This window comes from Lonchura striata, chromosome 10 (assembly GCF_046129695.1).
Source record: "Lonchura striata isolate bLonStr1 chromosome 10, bLonStr1.mat, whole genome shotgun sequence".
In the NCBI taxonomy this organism is placed as follows: Eukaryota; Metazoa; Chordata; class Aves; order Passeriformes; family Estrildidae; genus Lonchura; species Lonchura striata.
This window is the reverse complement of record NC_134612.1, coordinates 2,664,917-2,684,414: the sequence shown is the minus strand read 5'-3', so window position 1 is coordinate 2,684,414 and position 19,498 is coordinate 2,664,917. Positions and strand designations below refer to the sequence as shown.

General features: G+C 50.5%; 1 protein-coding gene across 1 annotated transcript in view; it reads right to left on the bottom strand.

Moving 5' to 3' along the window:
- Nucleotides 1–12,103, bottom strand: part of GPC1 (glypican 1) — a 200,180-nt gene extending 188,077 nt beyond the window's left edge. Inside the window, exon 1 of the mRNA XM_021555775.2 lies at nucleotides 11,834–12,103. Coding sequence (XP_021411450.2) covers nucleotides 11,834–11,990 — 157 coding nt within the window. The 5' untranslated portion in view covers nucleotides 11,991–12,103. The remainder of the gene's footprint in view (nucleotides 1–11,833) is intronic.
- Nucleotides 12,104–19,498: the final 7,395 nt, after the last annotated feature.

The window sequence follows — 19,498 nt, the reverse complement described above, 5'->3', positions numbered from 1 at the left end:
AATTTCTTGTTGGGACTCAGACGTTTATTTCAGCTGTGTCCACCACGTCCTATCCTGCTGCCATGCACCAAGTCCAGCTTGTCTCCTCTGTTCCCACACACTGAGTAGTTGCAGGCAGCAATGGGATGTCCTCTAGCCCTCTTTCTGCTGGACTTCACTTGCTGAACCTGCCCAGCACTCAGAGCTACCCCTTGGGCACATTGCAGCCCCCACCAGCGGCTTGGTGGTTGTTCCAGAGCAGCTCCACTGCAGCCATACCTTTCCTAGACAGGTACCCTGAAATGGGCATCATGCTCAGATGCAGCCCCAAAGCCACCAAACACAAGACTGTAAGGCACTTCACACCATTTTTCAAATAAAGGATGCAAATACCTAATTTTCTTTTATCAGTTGTTGTATTTTTATTCAATCTACACTACACAAATCCTGCAGCCTCCAGTTTACAGAATAACACAGGAACATTATTTTAGCACATCACTTGTGGATGTTTGCTGTTCCAAGGGTCTCAGCATATGCAGGCACACCGGGCTCCCAGAGCAACCACTGCTCCCATAAAGAGCCCTGCAAAGAGACATTTCACAAGTCTTTTTCTGTAGCTGGCAAAAAGGATAGCCAGGTCAGCCAGAGTGATGTAAAGTGCTCAAAATATATCAGCGACAGCAGGATAACACAAGACACCATGCTGCTGGACACACACATACATCAGCAGATACATTCAGGAATTTCAGTCCTAAAACCTGTCCAACAGTGTTTTGCTAACAGTGAAAAATATTTCATTTACGACCGTGACAGGAGATGTCTTCAGTGCAACACAAACAGTAGCAGCAGTGTTACTAATTAAACCAAAACTCAAGCTCCCAGACAGCTGATCCAGGATAGTGGGAGAAGTGATACTGCATTTCAACACAGTGTCTTTCCCCCCTGGTTTACAAGTAAAATGTGCCCCCTGTCAAAAGGTGTTTGCTCTCTGTTTATTTTAAGAATAAAGTCACAGCTTAAGCTTTGCTTATTTATATCTGCTGGCACCTGTGAAGATTTACCAATAAAACTTTCCTTTTAATTAGTTCTGCAGAAGTGCTATCAACATTTGGATTAGGTTTTCCCTGAATGCATTGCCCTAAGGAGCAGCACGGTCAGCCCACTCAGCTATCCTGATACAAAAGGCTTGGCACAGAGACATTTGGGGTTGCAGGGATCCCACAGCTGAACGGTGCAGGACACGTGGATATGGCAAAACAAGCTGTCCCCCGTGCTGCTGTCCAGGTGGGACAAACCAGCTGGGTGGCAGAGGCAAGCTCTGGATGCCAATGGCACTTTTATACCAACTGTGAAAGCAGGGCAGTGGAGTCCCAGCTTTGGGATGAGCCATTCCTCCATCTAGGGATACCTTTAAAGCCACACCAAGCAAAGGTACGTGCTACATGGAAACCCATGGATCACATCGTGCCCCAAAGAGGACTTTGCCTGCATGAGAGGTGTGTCTGTGGGCACTGGGCACACGTCCAGCTAGCACTCACCCCTCACGAGCTCAGCGTGCAGCCACCTGCAGGAGTTTGTGTTCAGGGCACAGAATTGTTCAGGTTGGAAAGGATCTCTAAGATCATCGAGCCCAGCCATTAACCCAGCACTGCCAAGCCCACCACTCGCAAAAAGCAAACTGGAACACTCCTCTGGCCTCCCCAGGTCTCCTCCACACCGATCCCTCAAGACACCAGCAGCTGGGGCACTGCCACACCCCAGTGCCATCGGACAGGATGGGGCACAGGCCTCGGGATTCCCACCCATGGGTTCCCACTATTGTGCAGCCCTTCTTCAAATTCACAGCACATGAGTCCCTTAGCTACGCTTTGGCCTTGAGAGCCTCTCTAATAAAAATACCAGCCTCCTCCTCCTCCCTCATGGAAGCCTCTCCGAGACCTCCCGCAAATGCAACGGGGGAGAGACAGAGAGGGGTTCTTTTGCAGGGGCTGTTTGGTATTCTGTCACAAAGCCAAACAGATGTTTGTAAAAATCTAAGCTGGTTCTACAACTGTTTTAAAGTCGTGCAGCTGTGCACAGCCAGCAACTGCATCGGGGGAGAAGACCACTGCTCTCACATTTAGGGACTAGAGTTTAATAAACCAAACTTCCCATGGGTTACTCAAGCTCCCTCATTCCAATTTAGCGTTTATGGCAGAGGAAACTGCTGAAACAAGAAAAGTGAAGCGGCTTTTCCAGCTCCATGGTGAAACTTTGCATCCAGATGGGGACTAGGAGCAGACGTCCCTGGTGCCAGGCGCAGGCGGCGATGGCAGCACCCGATTGGCACCACGCAGCTCATCCAGGGAGGAACAGAGCTCTGGGACACAGCCCTACACAAACGTCTGCTGCCTTGGCACTCGCTCCAGGATCAATTACACAATGCAAACCTCCGTGCAACAACGTCCACCGACAGCAGAAGAGACTGGAGTAGCCTTTTTATGTCAGTGTTTTTTAAAATGTCAAATTGATGCTAATTTTGACAGTGCTTTTATTACGATTTATTTATGCGTGAAAATTAAAACTATGAATTTCTAAAAATACTCATATTTTAGAAATATGCCCATCCAATTGAATTATACACGATAGTTTTACAGTCCTATAAAATACTAATTTTTTTTTGCAAGCCAAAACTATTTGTCATAGAGTATTTGCATTTTAGTAATATAAAAGATTGACTGTCTACATAAGTACTACCACGTTTCTCCCCAAAACCACAGCAAAACTTGTGTTTTTGTTTTCTTCTCTTTTTTATACTTCAGAAGAGTGCATGGCAATTGAAAAACTGGTTTTACTCATGTTGCTAGCACAGGAGCCTGTAACAGCTGGGTAATTCTGTATCTCTGATTCACGCTGCACTATACAGAAAGACACATAAAATCAAATTAGTTTTATAATTTCTATACAGGCAACACAGTTGTGATGAATGTATTTTTTAAAACTCAGAGGCAAGAGCATTGGGAAAAACTGTCACAGCGCTCTGCTTATTTGAACTTTAAGAAAGAAAAGTTTTCTGTATCTGAAGAATTCCAAGTAAAACAGAAACACATTACCGGGCAGAAGTGACTTACCAAGCTCACAGCCCTGTCACGTTCAGACAAGAATTTTAAGTGTCTGCAGCCTAAAGCTTCATTACTTTTTGTAGAACAATCTGGCAATGTAGGTAACCCGATTCCCTGGGAATCAAATGTTACTTAAAGACAGGTTTCACCTGTCAGGGATAAAACATATTCTGAGTAACAGAGTGCCAGAGTATACAGACATCAGAGGAGAGAGCAGTCTGTCCTTCACAGCTAACAGAGAATGGAGGAAATTTTCTGCTTTCATTGAGTTTTAAATTTTATCTATTTTTTGTAACTCTGAGGGGAAATTTTCTAACACAATGGCAGCTACAGCAGTGTTGTACAAACAAACTACAAAACAGTGGAATAACCTTCAGGCAACTGCTGCGAGGGTTCCTGCAAGCTTTAGGATCTGCCCTCCCTGTGTCTCTCTCCATGAGGCAGAGTTACCCTTACAGCCATCAGCAGGACACAGACAGCAAAACAAAAGTGTCACTTTTCCCCAGGTAAATTTAAAGGTGAAGGGATTGTTATGAACCTACTCCAGACCACCACCCATGCAGGTGGCGTGTCTGGCCCACCAGCTGCCCACCTCTCCTTCCTTCTCACAGCTGTGCCTGGGAGTCAATATTTGGAGGAAAACTGAAAAAGAAGGGCCAACTCTTGCTTAACTTACAGAGGTAGAAAGGAGTGATTTAGGATTTTCAGAAAGACTCAATTTATGCAGCAGTTCAGGAGGGGCAGATGAAAGCTGAGGAGTGTTGGAATCTGAGGTATTGATGATCCCGAGATTGTAGAAAGTCTCTGTCTGTCAGCCCCGCTGCCAAAGCAGAAGCCATAATTGGTCTGTGCTGGTTTCCAGGTTGTTTATTCTGTTGATCTCTCACATGTTCTGCTGCCCTGCCCAGCTCTGTCCTGCAGGGCAGCGTGTGGGGCTCTGCCCTCAGTGGGATGTTACAAACATTCAATACCAGAAACTCCCTGGGCTGGATTTACAAGAACGTGCCAATATCTGTCACCTACGTTGGACAGTGTGTCCCCAGCCTGAACCAACAGAAAAATGCCAACACCACAGTGAAACATGGAGGGCATGAAGGAGGAGAAAAAGGACAAGGCACACCCAATTTCCTCCATCTTGTCTCCTTTGGACCCCTTATCTAGAATCCTAAAATTTTACTTTTGCACCCATGCCACACTTAATTATTACTTATATCGAACATTCAGAGCTGGTAATTCATGCTGTAAGGTTGAAAACTCTTTTCCATGGACAGAGATCACAGCCAGTGTCTCTGGGGGCTCTGTCCAGGGGGGTTCCTGACCCCTGCCAGGGTCCCAGGCCTGCCAGGGCAGTCAGAGGGTAGCTCTGGATTCCCACAAGGAGAACACTTGACTTTCCTGCCACCCAACCACAATCAGCACGTCCAGCCCCTTTCTGAGCTAACACTCGGAAAAGCCAAGAAGGTGACTCTGGGTTTGCTCTGTGCCCTCTGCAGGGCAGGACATGGCAGGGACAGGAGAGGCCCCTCTGCTGTGCCCAGGGCAGGCAGAGCCCAGCCCTGCTGCTGTGGAGCTGGGTGTGCTTCCATCAGGGACACCCCACCACGATGAGACAGGACACCTTGCTGCTGGCAACTCTCTGCTGGGGCTTTTCTTAGAGCTTCCTGAGCAGGAGCAACATGAGCACTCACCACCTATGGAGCTGCTTGGGGGAAAGCAGCACTCCTGTCTGGAGGCAACACCACCCTATCACAGAAGCTGGGCAGAGCCAGCAGAGCCAGCTGTGTGCCCGAGCAGCCTGCTGTTTTGACAGTATTCCCTCCCTGGGGCTACCTGCCTGCTGCTTGTACACAGCAGCCTCCCATGGGGCAAAGAAATAAACCCAATATACAGAAACATGTAGCAGTCAGCAGGGACCTGGGCAGCAAACAGAAATTAAAGCTGCTTTCCCCAAGGAAGCCCGTGGATTTCCACAGAATTGAGATGTCTATTTCCCTGGTCTTCCCCTGAAATTCTCAGCTGAATGCTGGAAGCAAATACAAAACTTCTCCTTGTGCCAGTGCTACCTGTCAGTCACATCCCCAGCCACCCTGCTCCTCACATCCAGAGCTCCACAAGACGGGAGGAACACACGAGCTGCTGCCACGGAGCAGAACTGCAGCACTGCCCAGCCACACAGTGCTCAGACCACTGCAGACAGCAGGGCCAGGATATTGCTCAGACCAACAGCTCTCTGAGGCTGGAGCTATCCTTTCATCCTGCCTTCCCCTGCCGTACTGTGCCTAATGCAATTTGATGCTGCAATAAAAATAGATGATCCTCAACCCCCTCCCCAGCCCAGCGGGCACTGGTGGGCTGGGCACAGAGCCTATGCTCAGCTGCTGCTCATGGGCAGGTGCTCCAGGGCCTCTGCTGCTCTGTTCTCAGCTGTTGTTGTGACCTGCAAGGGAAAACCTCTGGCTTTAAATACGCATTTTTGATAACAAAGTTACCGGCTCCCACCCTGCCTTTGGCTAAGTCAAAGCACAGTTAATAATTGAAAACACCCAGAGGAATACATCTATCTGGTCCCCTCCATGTGAGACGATGGCACTGAAAGCAATAGAACATCAAACCAACTGTTTTACAATCGCTGCCAAAAACCACACGTCTCCTATCAAGCCCATCCGGAGAACCCAGACACCGACTGACACGTGTTCTTAAACAGAACGGGGCACCTGCAGGGCAGGAGCAGGGAAAGGAGAGATGAGGCGAGCTCCGCAGCTTCCCACAGTGGTGCTGGTGGGTGCTCCAGCTATACATCCACGCAAATTCCCTGGAAAATGAAATAGCAGGCTTTTGCTTCACCAACAAAAGAAGCTGTTGAAATAGCGGTGTTTTTTTATCCCAGCTGATAAGGATAATTACGTGGTGGAGAGCTTAGTCATCCATCTCACGGCGACAGAGGAGCAGATTCCCTCAGAAATACCGGCAGCAGCGTCCGGGCAGCGGCAGGAGGCTCCGGGCCGGGCGCGCCGCTAGAGGGCAGCGCCTTATCCGCGATCCCGGCCCGCATCCCGGATCCCGGCCCGCATCCCGGATCCCGGCCCGCATCCCGGATCCCGGCCCGCATCCCGGATCCCGGCCCACATCCCGGATCCCGGCCCGCATCCCGGATCCCGGCCCGCATCCCAGCCTGGATCCCGGCCTGGATCCCATCCCGGATCCCGGCCCGCATCCCGGATCCCGGCCCGCATCCCGGATCCCGGCCTGGATCCCAGCCTGGATCCCGGCCCGCATCCCAGATCCCGGCCCGGATCCCGGATCCCGGCCTGGATCCCGCAGCGGATCCCGGCCCGCATCCCGGATCCCGGCCCGCATCCCGGATCCCGGCCTGGATCCCGCAGCGGATCCCGGCCCGCATCCCGGATCCCGGCCCGCATCCCGGATCCCGGCCTGGATCCCAGCCTGGATCCCGGCCCGCATCCCAGATCCCGGCCCGCATCCCGGATCCCGGCCTGGATCCCGGCCCGCATCCCGGATCCCAGCCTGGATCCCAGCCTGGATCCCGGCCCGCATCCCGGATCCCGGCCCGCATCCCGGATCCCGGCCTGGATCCCAGCCTGGATCCCAGCCCGCATCCCGGATCCCGGCCCGCATCCTGGATCCCGGCCTGGATCCCAGCCCGGGAACCCAGCCCGGATCCCGCAGTGGATCCCGGCCCGGATATCGGATCCCAGCCCGGATCCTGCAGCGGATCCCAGCCCGGGAACCCAGCCCGGATCCCAGCCTGGATCCCGGATCCCAGCCCGGATCTCGCAGCAGATCCCAGCCCAGATCCCAGCCCGGGAACCCAGCCCGGATCCTGGATCCCAGCCCGGGAACCCGGCCTGGATCCCGCAGCAGATCCCAGCCCGGATCCCGGATTCCGCAGCGGATCCCGCAGCAGATCCCAGCCCAGATCCCGGATCCCAGCCCGGATCCCGCAGCAGATCCCAGCCCAGATCCCAGCCCAGATGCTGCAGCATATCCCAGCCCGGATCCCGGATTCCACAGCGGATCCCACAGCAGATCCCAACCCGGATCCCGGATCCCGCAGCGGATCCCAGCCCGCTCTGGCCGCGCAGCGCCCGGCCGCCTCCCCGGGCATCCCACCGCGACACCCGCAGCTGGAGGAGAAGGCACAGCTCCCCGTGTTTCCCCCTCTAAAGCTGCAGGCTGCAAAGGCCGCTCCCATCCGCCCCCAAGGAATTCGGCTCATTAACGGGATGCTGTTGCATCTGGGAGTCCTCTGTGGAGTTGATCTTGAGAAATCCCTCTGCCCTGAGGAAATACAGCCCAAATGGAGTGACCACCCCAGAAAGCACTGGAGCACCCCTTTAGTCACGGGTACAGATCTTTCTTTGGGAAAGGAGGAGCCCCAGATTATGTGTCACACCACAGATGTATGCTTGTCCCACTTTGGAAGTGCCAGCAGCTGAAACACCCTCCAAGATGGGGTTCCAGTCCCCCTTCCAAGAGCTTGATCAAGTCCCAGCTGGTTGCCAGACCTGTTCTCTACTCAGATAACACTTCTCTAAAGGGCTCAAACACATACACTTGACAATGTTTTCATCATAAAACCTAATTATATAGCCTAAAAGGACTAAAAGGTTAAAACAGTTGCTCTGACTCCTTTCAGCTGCAGAGCCAGGGAAGGATCTGTGTGAGACGTGTCACTGGATGAGCAGCCTGGCAAAGTCCAGCTGGCTTTTTTCTGTACCCTCCTCTTCTCTGGCTGCCCTGCACCCACTGCCCGTGTCAACAAGATCAACCTAACACAAGCCACATCTAGTGGCTAGACGATTAGTCTCAGGAATAAACAAACCAAAGCAGAAGTTCAAACCAAACAGCGAACAAGGGCCAAGCACATTCACATCAAATCACAACCCTTAGGTCTTCTCCAGCCCATGAGGGAACTACCTGTGCTCGAGATACTGGGGAGCAGTCACCCACCCAACATCAGTAACCCCAAGACACTGCCACAAGTCAGAGAAAACGGGATACCCCCCTCACAGGGCAGTATTTCGTGGTGGTGAGGGCTCACTCTATCACAAGCCATGCTGTGAGCCTGAGGTAACCAGTCCCTAAGAGGGGCACTAAGAAGCACCCTAGAGCAGGGTATGCCTCCCCTTCACCACCAGAGCAGGGACCCGCAGTGGGATCCTGCAGGAATGTGAGACAGCAGGAACAGCTGCCACCTCCAGAAAACTCGAGAGGAAACGAAAACACTGGAAGCTCTCCAACTTACAATAAGGTTTCCCTTATTTTGTAGCAATCAGAGAAAGGGGGTGTGGGTCATCAAAAAGGAGAGTGGGAACGCTCTCCCAACACGCAGGAAAGCTGCGATCGAGCTAGTAGCACATCCCATGGGAGCAAGTGGTGTAACTTTCCCAAACTCAAGGAGTAGGGGGCTTTACCCCCAGCATTAGAAACTTTCTGGTAGGCAGATCTTCACCCAAGACTCTGGGTGCACAGCTGTCTGTCAGGATTGCTAACACGAGCAGACACTGCTATCGTGTTCGGGAATTTTGCCATTGACTTCAAAGTACTGAGATATAACACCTTGTGTACTCCCTAAACACACTTAATAACAGCACCTGACACATTTAAAGTGCTTAGACATGTTAAAGGCATTGTACAACATTAGCAAAAAACCAGGATACCCTGTCTAGGTGGTTCATGAGAAATCTGGTAAGCCAAGAGTCTATCCCTGCATCAGATGCTTATCTATTAGCCAGCTAATAACTGTGGGACTCTTCTCCAGCTGATCCATGCAGCCACAAGCAGGGACTACCTTCTGGTGAGCTGTGGAGACACTAGATTATTCATAATCCTCTTAAATCATAACTAAGAATACAGATTAGAAGGTGTAAAGCGTGCAGTGAGTGTTCTAAACCCAACACAAACACAGCCAATCTCAGTCTGAGTCAGAGCCTGCGTGCTGGGAGCTCACTGAACTCCTTCTGCAGGGCAGCTCTGGGGGTGCAGTGTGGGGTTTGGCTCCTGGGGCTGGGCTGCTGTGACACCAACACACCCCAAGCAGTGCCTGGAGCCAGGCACAGGCAGACAGGAGCAAGGTCAGCACCACTTTGGGGTCATAGGGCTAAGAAATTAATGTTCCCCTTTGCTTCAGGGCAAGCAGTGGAGGGAAGGAACAGCGAGGTCTCCTTAGAGAGGGACAATGGAAAGGGATTTTGTCTCTAGGCAGCTCAGAAATAAAATAAAAACATGATTCATGGGGCAGCTCTTAAAACATGAAGAAGGCCACCATCAGGAAACTTCAGCATAGTCCAATAGGAGACAACATTGATCTCAGTTCATCAACATCTCTTAACTAATCCAAAAGCTGCCCAACCACAGAATCACCAAAGTTGGAAGCCTGCACTATAATCTCATCCAGTCATCAACCCAGCACCACCATAACAGCCCCTTATCCACATCACTGAGTGATTACACCAGCTCAGCCTAATGCACATCACTGAGTGATTCCACCAGCTCAGCCTAATGCACAGCTACTCTTTCTGTGAACATTTCTTTCTAATATCTCATCTGACTTGCCCTGGCAACCTAAGACCCTTTCCTCTCCCTTCACTTGAGACACAGCAGAAGACACCTGCCCCTCCTCAGCTGTATGCCTGGGGATGCATTCACAGGTGTCAGTGGTGTCACCTGAGAAGGCTCCATTCAAGTGACAGCAAGCTGAACCACTGCCACTGAAACCAGCCTGAAACAACGAGCAAATGTGGAATTATAAACTGCATGGTCCTGTACTTGGTACACATAAGGATACTGCAAGGAGGCTCTTGAGATGCCTCTTCTTGGAGACAAGCAAAACTGGCACCAACCTTTGCATTAACCTGCACAGCTGCTAAAAAGCAAAGAGGATACAGAACACTGCTTTGTCAGGACGTTTCTAAGGTTATATCTACGCTCACTGATGTTTTAACTGCACTGGGCAAGTAACACACTGACACAAAAATGCATTCCTGAATGTGCATCGGTCAGGAGGTAATTACCAATGAAAATCATCTAGTCTGGCAGCTGTCTGAAACACTGGGCTAATGGTAGCAGCAGCGGCTCTATGTGTGGGACCTTCTTCCTCCAAGCACTTCTTCACATTACTTTCCATGCAGTATTCCTCAAGTTTTCATGGCATTTATCTACAGAGTTTCCCTGTCTGCAGTAACAGCCAGAGACTCCGGTTTGATACTCCAATTTTAACCACTGTGGCTTGTGACTGCCAGTGTGTATGCTCGTACCAACGCACAGCAGGAAACAGAACTCCTGCATCCTGGAAATCTGTGTCCTGACACTCCTGGAACCTCAACAATTTGCAGGTACAAGGTGTTTTACTGGCAGCTGACCTGCGATACGTGATCCTTTTAACCGCAGCTGCTGCGAGCCTCGGTGCTGCCCGTAGTACTATCCCTGTGCGCAGTGCTGCAGCCACCTCCAGCGTGTTTGTAAACATTCAGCCTTCCAAGAACTTCCCACTTGAAACACGACAGCTAATGTATTCACATCTGCAATAATGAGATGCAAACTCATAAAAAGCCGCTTTCTTGCTCAGCTGAAGTGCTATGCCATTAATAGTGATGTTCAAACGGTTCTGAAACTCCCCACTGTTTAACTTTGAGGGCTGCTCGTCTTACTTTGGAAATTTACTCTCAGTTGTAACTTGACAAAGAAGGCATTAATTTATTCGCATTTATGAGGGATGTATATGGTTCAGCCTTCTCCTTTCATTGGTCAGACAACAAATTGGTTTCTCTGAAAAATTACCTGATGAAATATTCAGCATAAGGCATTGTGTAGCTTAGATGTGCAGTACAAACTGCAGTTTTACTGGGGTGTCCCTGTGGGTTGGCTCTGGCACGTACGCCTGCATGTTTTATGCTTTGTCTGAAGGAGGAAGCTCCCACAAGTGAGGAGAAGGCTCTCGGATATGGGTCACAAGTTGGTGTATCAAAACTTTGATGAGAATTTTAGAAAACCCTACAATGCCTCAGCATATTTTCCCCAAGCCTTCAAAGAAAAAAACCCAAACCCACACAAACCAGACCTTGAATATTCCTTGCTATTTCAGTTGTTTCTACAAAGAGGAGGAAATCAACCAAGATTTATCTAAAGCCAGAATGAAAGCAAGAGGACACACTCTAGCGTAGGTTACACAGGTTTCCCCTGCACTTCACGTTTGACGCGGTCATTTTACTCCTGCTTCATTTTTATTAAGTAGCCAATATCATTTACACGTTTGCTTCCCATCCAGAAGAAGATTTAAATAGATCAATTCCTCTCTCACAACCTTGTGGCGCTTTCCACCTCTGACACCGAAACCCACTACACTCCGATTATTCCGATTTCCGAATCAAAACCCTGAAACCCGTTTCAGTTGTACTCAGCACAGAAGCAACGAGACAATGAGAAAAAAGAAAGAACCACCGCTGAACACTTGGCGCGACCAGCCCCCCTCGCAGCTCCGTTCGCATCGCCAGCGCCGGGGAGAGCCCCTCTGCGGGCAGGGCAGGGCTGCCGGCGGCGCTGAGAGCGGCAGGGCAGCCCGGCTCCGGGGAAACCTCCCCGCTCCGACTTCTGGCCGCCCACGAGCCGAGACAAACTCCAGCGTGGGGCGGCGAGCGCTCCCCAGCCCGCGGCTCCCAGCCGTGCCCGGGCATCTCCCGGCTGGCAGCGGCCCCGGCCCGGGCACCGCGCCCCCGGCGCCCCGCGGCACTCACCGGAGATCTCGGCCTGGGGCACGCCGCTGAGGCTGAAGCCCTTGGCTCCATACAGCTGCCGGACCTCGGCGCAGCTCCTCGCCTTGCTGCCGCTGTCACCGCGAGCCGGGGCGGAGGCGACACACAGCAGCCAAAATCCCCACGGGAAGACACGCATCCTTCTCCGCTGGCCCCGCCACCTGCCGAGCGAAGGGCAAAGCCAAGGTCCCGCGGCGCGGGGGCGGCCGGGTGCGGCCCCTCCGCGGGCAGCCCCGGCGGGACGGGCGGGCGAGGGCGGCGGGCGAGCCCGGCTGCCCGCGGCGTGCGGGGAAGGCAACGGCGAGTTCGGCCCCGGACGCCGCCGCGGCTCGGCCGAGGGGGGCAGAGATCCAAGTTCGGCCGCGCCGCTTCAGAGCCCTGGAGCGAGAGCGCGCTGAGGGCTTTTGTTCTTAGCGCGGCCGCATCCCCGGGCAGTCCCGCCGCGATGCTGCCGGCTGCGGCGCCGCCGGGCCGGGCGGAGCGCGGCGGGGCGGGGCGCGGGGCGGGCTGCGGGGCTGCTCCCGCGGCGGGGCCGGGCCGGGCTGGGCTGGGCTGTGCCGGCTCCGCTCCACCTGCGCGCCGAGCGGCGGCGGGGCGGCTCCGGGCGGGCAGGGCTTCCCCCGCCGGACGTGGCATCACGCGGCCCGCGCCAATCCCGCGCGGGGCGCAGCCCCCGCCCCGCCCCGCGCCCCCGCCGCGGGCGCTGCGCGGCGCCCGGAGCCGCCGGAGCGCCCCGAGCATCCCCGAGCATCCCCGGCATCCCCGAGCATCCCGGGCATCCCCGGCATCCCCGAGCATCCCCGGGCGGGCAGGGCGCGCACGGCGCTCCGGGGCCGCCCGCCGTCCTTGGGCAAGGACAGCGCGCAGCGAGCCCTTCTTTGTCTGCGGCGGGCCCCGGTGCTTTGCCCGGGGTTCCCCCAGCGGGGCGGGACAACGGCCGCGTAAAGACTTAAATCGTTCCACACTTAGAGCGGCGAGGAGAACGCAGTTCAGCTGAGAGCCGGAGAGTCCCAGCAAGGTCCTGGGAAGGCTGAAAGTGCCCCTTTAAGAGCAGATGTGGGAAGAGAGGCAAATGTCTACGACAAATTCTCAGCTTTGGAGTTTACTTCATCCAACAGCCTGCCAGCTCCCGAAGCTGGTGCTCTGCAGCTCTGCCAGCCGCGTTTTGAGCTGCTTCCCACAGAACTGAGACGTATGCGATCACCTGTGCGTCAAGGCAATGCCCGTGTGCTGCTCCAAATGAGCTTGCAGGCTTTTGGCCGGCGTCTGACTCTGTTCGCGACAGCCAGAAGACCCAGCGGTCGCTCCTGAGCCTTTGGAGAGCAGTTGTTCTCTGTGAAAAGGGGGAGGGAGTCTGCCCGTGCCTCAGCTGGAGCACTTGTGGGCTTAAACCTTACAAGATTGCAGAAATTGCACACAAACTCCATCACTGTGCCCCCCCAAAACGCAGCAACATTTAAGAGAGATCGTAGCTTTTGGACTAGGCAGTCACCCAGATGTGAGAAACTTCATGGGAAACTGGTGATGTTCATCCCATTGCTTCAGAACTGCTTATTATCCTGAGGAATGGGAGAAGTGACTGCAAAACAGGAGCCATGGGGAGTAGCAGGATGGCAGTAGGGGAAAGTTGCTGCTTTCCTATAAAATCACCGAATTATTTCCTCTTAAAACTTCCTAGATTCATCTATGAAAGCAGATGGAGAGGACAGGGAAAACCCCTGCAAAGACAGGGAGAATTTTGTAATGAAGATCATAACTGAGATGACACATCATTACCACCAAAAGTTAATAGCTTTGAGTCAGATACACCCATACAGTCCAAATCTTAATTCTCTTGCAGATGACATTGTGCCTTTTGGCCTCTTGTATCATCTCTTAGTTTAGAAACCCGAGGCTTACAGAGTCCCAAAATATGCCTCAGCTGGGAGCTTGCTGTGTGGGGAAAAATCTGCCATGGATGAAGCCTGACTTACCCTGTTTTTAAATGAAAACTCTTTTGTAAATGCAAAAGTACTGCACACTTAAGAGGTTACCAAGTAGGTTATGTGTCATGAGGTTATTTCAGCCCATACTCCTGGGGATTTATTTTCATTTTATAGCCATAGCCCTTTCCTCTCCCCAGGCTTTGAACATATCACTTGAAGATCCATGTCAGAAGTCTCATCTAACTAATCCGAGTACAACAACGGCAGAAAACAAGCAGCAGAGGAATCTGTACCTACACTGCCATGACTGGAGGAACACCTCCTCCTCTTGGAAAACCTGAGTGAAAATCAAATACTTGCAGACACACGGGTAACAACAGTGTCACTTGAGTCTGCTGAGGCGAACGAACTCCAGGAATGTGAACTCCAAAGACACAAAGTACTTGATAGAGAAGAAAGGCAGAGTCATAAACCTTTTATCTGGTCTGGCTGCACAGAATGACTTGGGGTGGGTGATACAGGAGACCAAAATAGCACCGAATTTCCTCTTTTCCTTCTCAAATCCTGGGATCGGCTACGTGTTGCCATTGAATACGTGTGGCATATACTTTCAGCTCTGCCTGTAGTGACTTTGGGTAAGCTCTCTGAGCTGTGGCTGCACCCCAAGGTTGCAGCACAAAGCTCTGTGGACTCACACAGCAGCTGGCAATGGAAGAGCTGGGACTGCAGCCCTTGGGCTCTGGCCTTGGAGCCATCCCCTGAGCTACAGATTTTTCACAGGCCCGAGTATTTCCCTTCTTGCCATACATCTCACTTCCCTGGCTGGGTGGCAGTGCCTGCAGCAGGGACTGGGGTCACGTCACTGCTGATAAAATCCTGGGAGTGCAGCACGCTCGCTGCTGTTCCCAGCTGAGACACCAGGCTGCCAGCCCAGCACAGCTCACACTGCCAGCTCCAGCTCTTCTCAGAACTACAGCTCAGCTACAAGCTCTGCTGTGAACCTCAGGCATTAAATGACCACCAGCAGGTCATTTAACTCCAAACAGGGCTAAGAGTGTTTTTTACCCAACCACCTGCCTTTGGGATGCTGACATACTATCATAATGAGAAGCTTATAAGTAGACAAATTTAAAATGAGCACAAGCTGATATGAGCTCTTCAACAGAAATCTGCAAGTCTGTGCAGGATCAAATCCTGCTCAAAGAAATCTTAAGTGGTGAGGCACGTCTCTTTTTGCTGTGAAGTTTGTATACACATGCAGGATTTGACCTAGGCACATTTTAAGTAAATTGAAATAAACATCCTCAAAGTGTCATGATGAAAATGTATTTTTGGCATCCATTATAAATTGGATTGTCTATATCTGAGGACCAGATCCAGTTTCTGAACATCCTCAGCTAAAAGAATGGAACTTGGCAAAAAGTAAACAAAAGATTGTCCAAAAACAGTCAGAAAGACCTAGAACTGGGAAAGATACGAAAAGGCAGAGTAAAACACAAAGATGAGTAGACAAAATGCAGAGGAGGCAAAAAGCACACAGCCAGCCAGCAAGATAGCCAAAGGAAGACAGAAAATCCATCCTGCTCTGGAGATCACCTCCTGACAGTCCCGACAAAAAGCACTGCCCACTGAAAAGCTGATCCAAGCATTATGGAGCAAGAAGGATGAAGAAGAGCCAAATCGTCTGGCACAAGTGGGGAAAGCTACCCTTTAAAACAAGAAGTGAACAGAGAGGCTTTCTACAACCTCAGTTTTCACAGAGACATCTTTGTTTCTCTAGCACTTTCCAAAATTTTTGCAATGCAGTGGACTTGCCTCTCTTTTTCACCTTGATGCAAGTCAAGAATTGTACAGGCAGCAATGCAATTACACCCACCAGACTTCCAGCTGGTTCCAAAATGGACCTCTGCTGAGTTACAGCAACCTGGAGTCTGACAGCAAAACCTAAACAGGAAAAAACCCAGAATTCAAAATTGCCCTGTATCTTTGGTGCCACATAAAAGAATAGTGCATTCTCTCTTGAATTCAGTGGTGTTTCTACTTTTTTCCCTATGCATCAAGTGCAAAGTTCACACAGCGTGGGGAGTGGGGAAGGAAAAGAGATGGGCAAAGCCTGACTGGGCTACAGGTTCCTCTCTCGTCCCAGCTTCACATAATGAAACCCTTTGCCCCTTTCCCTTACCAGTTTATGATACTTTTGATTCTCTGGCAGCATCAGCAAATCTGGCACCTTTAAATTAAAAATCTTCATCAAAGCAGGAATATCTCAGTACCTCTTCTGCCCAATTCCTTTAATCTCTGCAAGAGCAGTTTCCTGCAGAATTCATAAAAGCCCCTGCCTCCCCAACACTGAGTGGTGTTCAGCAGAAGCTGGACATGTGTTTTGCTGAATCAAATCTAATTAAGTTATTCAGAGGATTTACTAGATTACACCTTGCTATCTGCAGCTACTTACTTCTTCCCTGGCTCTCCCTTCACTGGAAATCCGGCATCTTCTCCTCCCCTCTGCTCACGTTCCCCCAGGAAGCTTCCCTGACATGCACAAACAGCACGTGTCAGGTTGTTTTGATCACCAAAAATATCAGATCAATCCCTTCAAACTGCTGGGGCATCTATGTACAACTGGCAAATCCAGCTTGATCTCAGTTGACTTTGTAAGACACCATTTGCCTTCCCAAAATACGAAGACCTTTTGGGATTTGTGTGCTCGGATTAATTCATCAGGGATAGCGTTCAGTAGATGTACAGAGCCTCAAGACCTTCCCAGGTCCTGAGGGAGCCAGACTGAGGCCCCAGGGCAGTGACAATCACAATTCTGGATGCTGAGGAGCAGAGGAAGAGGGGTTGCACAGAGGACAAGTGCAGCAGTGTATGCCAAGGCTGTGCCAAGCTGCTCTTTGACCTTTGGTGGAACAGACCAATTCCCTTCAAATGGAATTTTCATTTCCCCAGTGTGGCTCGTACTAGGAATATTAGGAACAACTGAGTAATTTCAGACAGAGAATCAGGCTAATGCAGGTAATTGCAACTCTGTGCTGTGTTTTGAAGTGAACCACACAATTTTACAGCAGCAACTTAAAGCAATGTATTGCTTAATGACCTCTTACCAATGACTCCACCCTGCCAGACTGTACTTGTGTTATATAAGAGTCAGAGATTTCCCAGTAGAAAGAAGTCTTAAAGGCCAAAAATGAAATAAATGCCATAAACTCGTTAGAGAAACTCCTGTTAATTGGGTCTGCCCCAGGAAGTACATTTATCCTTTCTGGGAACTTTCAGTAAAGCTTTTCCCACTCTCGAAAACATATGCAGCAATGAATAAAGAGTATCGACATGCACTTGAATCTGATTTATGTGTTATAAGCACAGCTTTAATAGTATGAAATGCCTCAAAATGGTCCCCAAAACTAGATGAAAAATCTGTCCTTTCAGCATGCCCCTATGGTGATGTGTAGAAGATTCCTTCCCACTTCCTGCAAAAGTTGCAAGTAGATGATTTCCTCTTATAATTCAAGAGGTTATGTCCTGAAGTTAACTGGTTTGAAAGAGATTTTTCAGGTGAAAACCGTCCCTCATTGTCATTGTCATCTGTCTGTGGCACTGAGCAGGAGCACACTCTGTTCCTGGGAATGCCAGCTCTACAGCCTGTTCCTGAGCACTGGTCCAAGGCAAATGGGTGAGGGATAAGCATCCCAGACTTCTTTGAGAAGAAAAACTCATTTTGATATCCCATATTAACACTTCCAAATTTCTTTATAAAGGAAAGGATGCTCTTGTTTCACTTGGAAACTGAAAGAGTCTCAATCAGGCTGTAATTAGCTTTATATTCCCCTCTCATATTGGGAAGAAACTAACAGAGTCCTCTTTTGGGGAAGAAAATAAAGGAATACTTTGGGAGTTAGCAGTCATTGAAAGGACTCAAAGCCACAAAATCTGGCCCTGATTTTAGTCTCCAACCTGAATCTGTGTTCATGTCTGTTGAAGGTGCAAACATCAGTCACATCAGAATGCTATGGATGCAAGTTTATTATATTGTAAGCTTTTTCTGGTTTATCTTTTCTTTTAATTCTGACAGGGAAAAAATAGGTGAGACTGAAAAGCAAAGAAAATAAAAAGTGTGGAGTCACAATATGGGCATCTGGCATCCCCAATAGAACTTCTCAGCTGGCACTTTATCCTCAGCTGTTGCTACATTAAACACCACAGACTAAAGCACTTTGATGAATTAATACAATTAATTGAGTTCTGCTCAAGTGTGTATTTTTCACCCCTCACATTCAGTTAGGTACAACATAACCTGTTTTTCTAGGGAAACTGACTGTGAGGAAATGTCAGAACTCACAATGTCCCTCAGACATTTTTGGAGGTTCCAGGCCCAGGTCAGAAGCATTTGAGGCCCTGGCAGGCAGCTGGAAACAGCTGTGATTTTGGATTTGAACCATGGAATGATTTACCAGCCTTGCAGGAAGAACAAGGAGTCACAAAAGTTTAGATATTAGAGTAGAAGTAGGCACAAAGTAGAGGGAAGAATTTTTAGTGCTGTACAGGGGATTTTGGTTTTGTACATGGGGGTCAGAGGTTTTAAGATGGATTTGGGATTTGGGCCGGTCCTGTCCTCCCTCTTTCTCCTTCCTCACCTCCATGTTCTTGGTGATGTTGGCACTCACAGATTGGTTTAGAGTAGAAAAGCACCATTTAATATAGGTAATAGGCATTGGGAAAAACTGTAACCATGTCACACGTAATGTCCCATATAAAAGAGAGCAGCAGCCCTGGGTGGGGGGAGAGAAGCAGCAGTCGGGGTCAGAGAGGATGTCAGGGTGTGTGTGTGCCTCTGCCTGAGCTGTGAGCAAACCACAGCAGCCCCAGAAGAAAATCTTTTAGATAACTTGCAATAAGCTGCCTTGGGACCAGAAAACAGAGCCTGCTGAGCCTTTATTTGGAAGCTTGGGTGGGAGGAGAGACTTTTCCACCACACAGAGCCACCCCCAACCCAGGGTGAGCTCTGGCAAGGAAACACTGACAGGGGTGGACTTAAAAGCACCCAACTGTCGCTATAGGACACGTGAAAGCACGACATGAGCCACCTGCTATTTGCAAGGTAAAGAAGAAAGTTTATTTCTCTGATTCCATCTTTTATACTTTCCTAAAGGTGACATTGGATTGGATAGTGAATGGGCCACCCCTCCAAAGACATTGGACATACTACTAGTACATTAAGTTTCTCCACCCCCATAAAGGAATGTAAAACAATATGTTGTTTATAGAAATTGTGGGGGAAAGTTCTCCAACAGAATGTGAACTCAGAAGGCTTTAGAAAATCTTAAGAATTAGGGTGACACCCAACAGCTCCAGCTCGGAGCAGAGGCTCTCCCACTCCAGGCTCTGTCTGTGCTGCAGGAAACCCCAGCTGGTGGCAGCCAGGGGAGCAGGTAAGCCTGCCTTAGCACCAGGCAGCTGGCAGGAGAGCTCAGCAAATGCTGGGTAGCTTTCCACACACAGGGGAGAAAATATGACTTGCAGTTTGGAGATGTGTCCTTCCCATGTGCTGCTAGTAAGGTAATTACCAGGTGACACACATTTTTAATGTGTGCCAGCCTCACTGCTGAGGTAACAGCACGTGAGCAGAGTAACAGCTGAAAGGGTTTGGGCCAGTGTGGTTTTTATTCTACGATCATTTTGTAACACAGAGACAGTGAATGCATCTGCTGTGGCTGTGTCA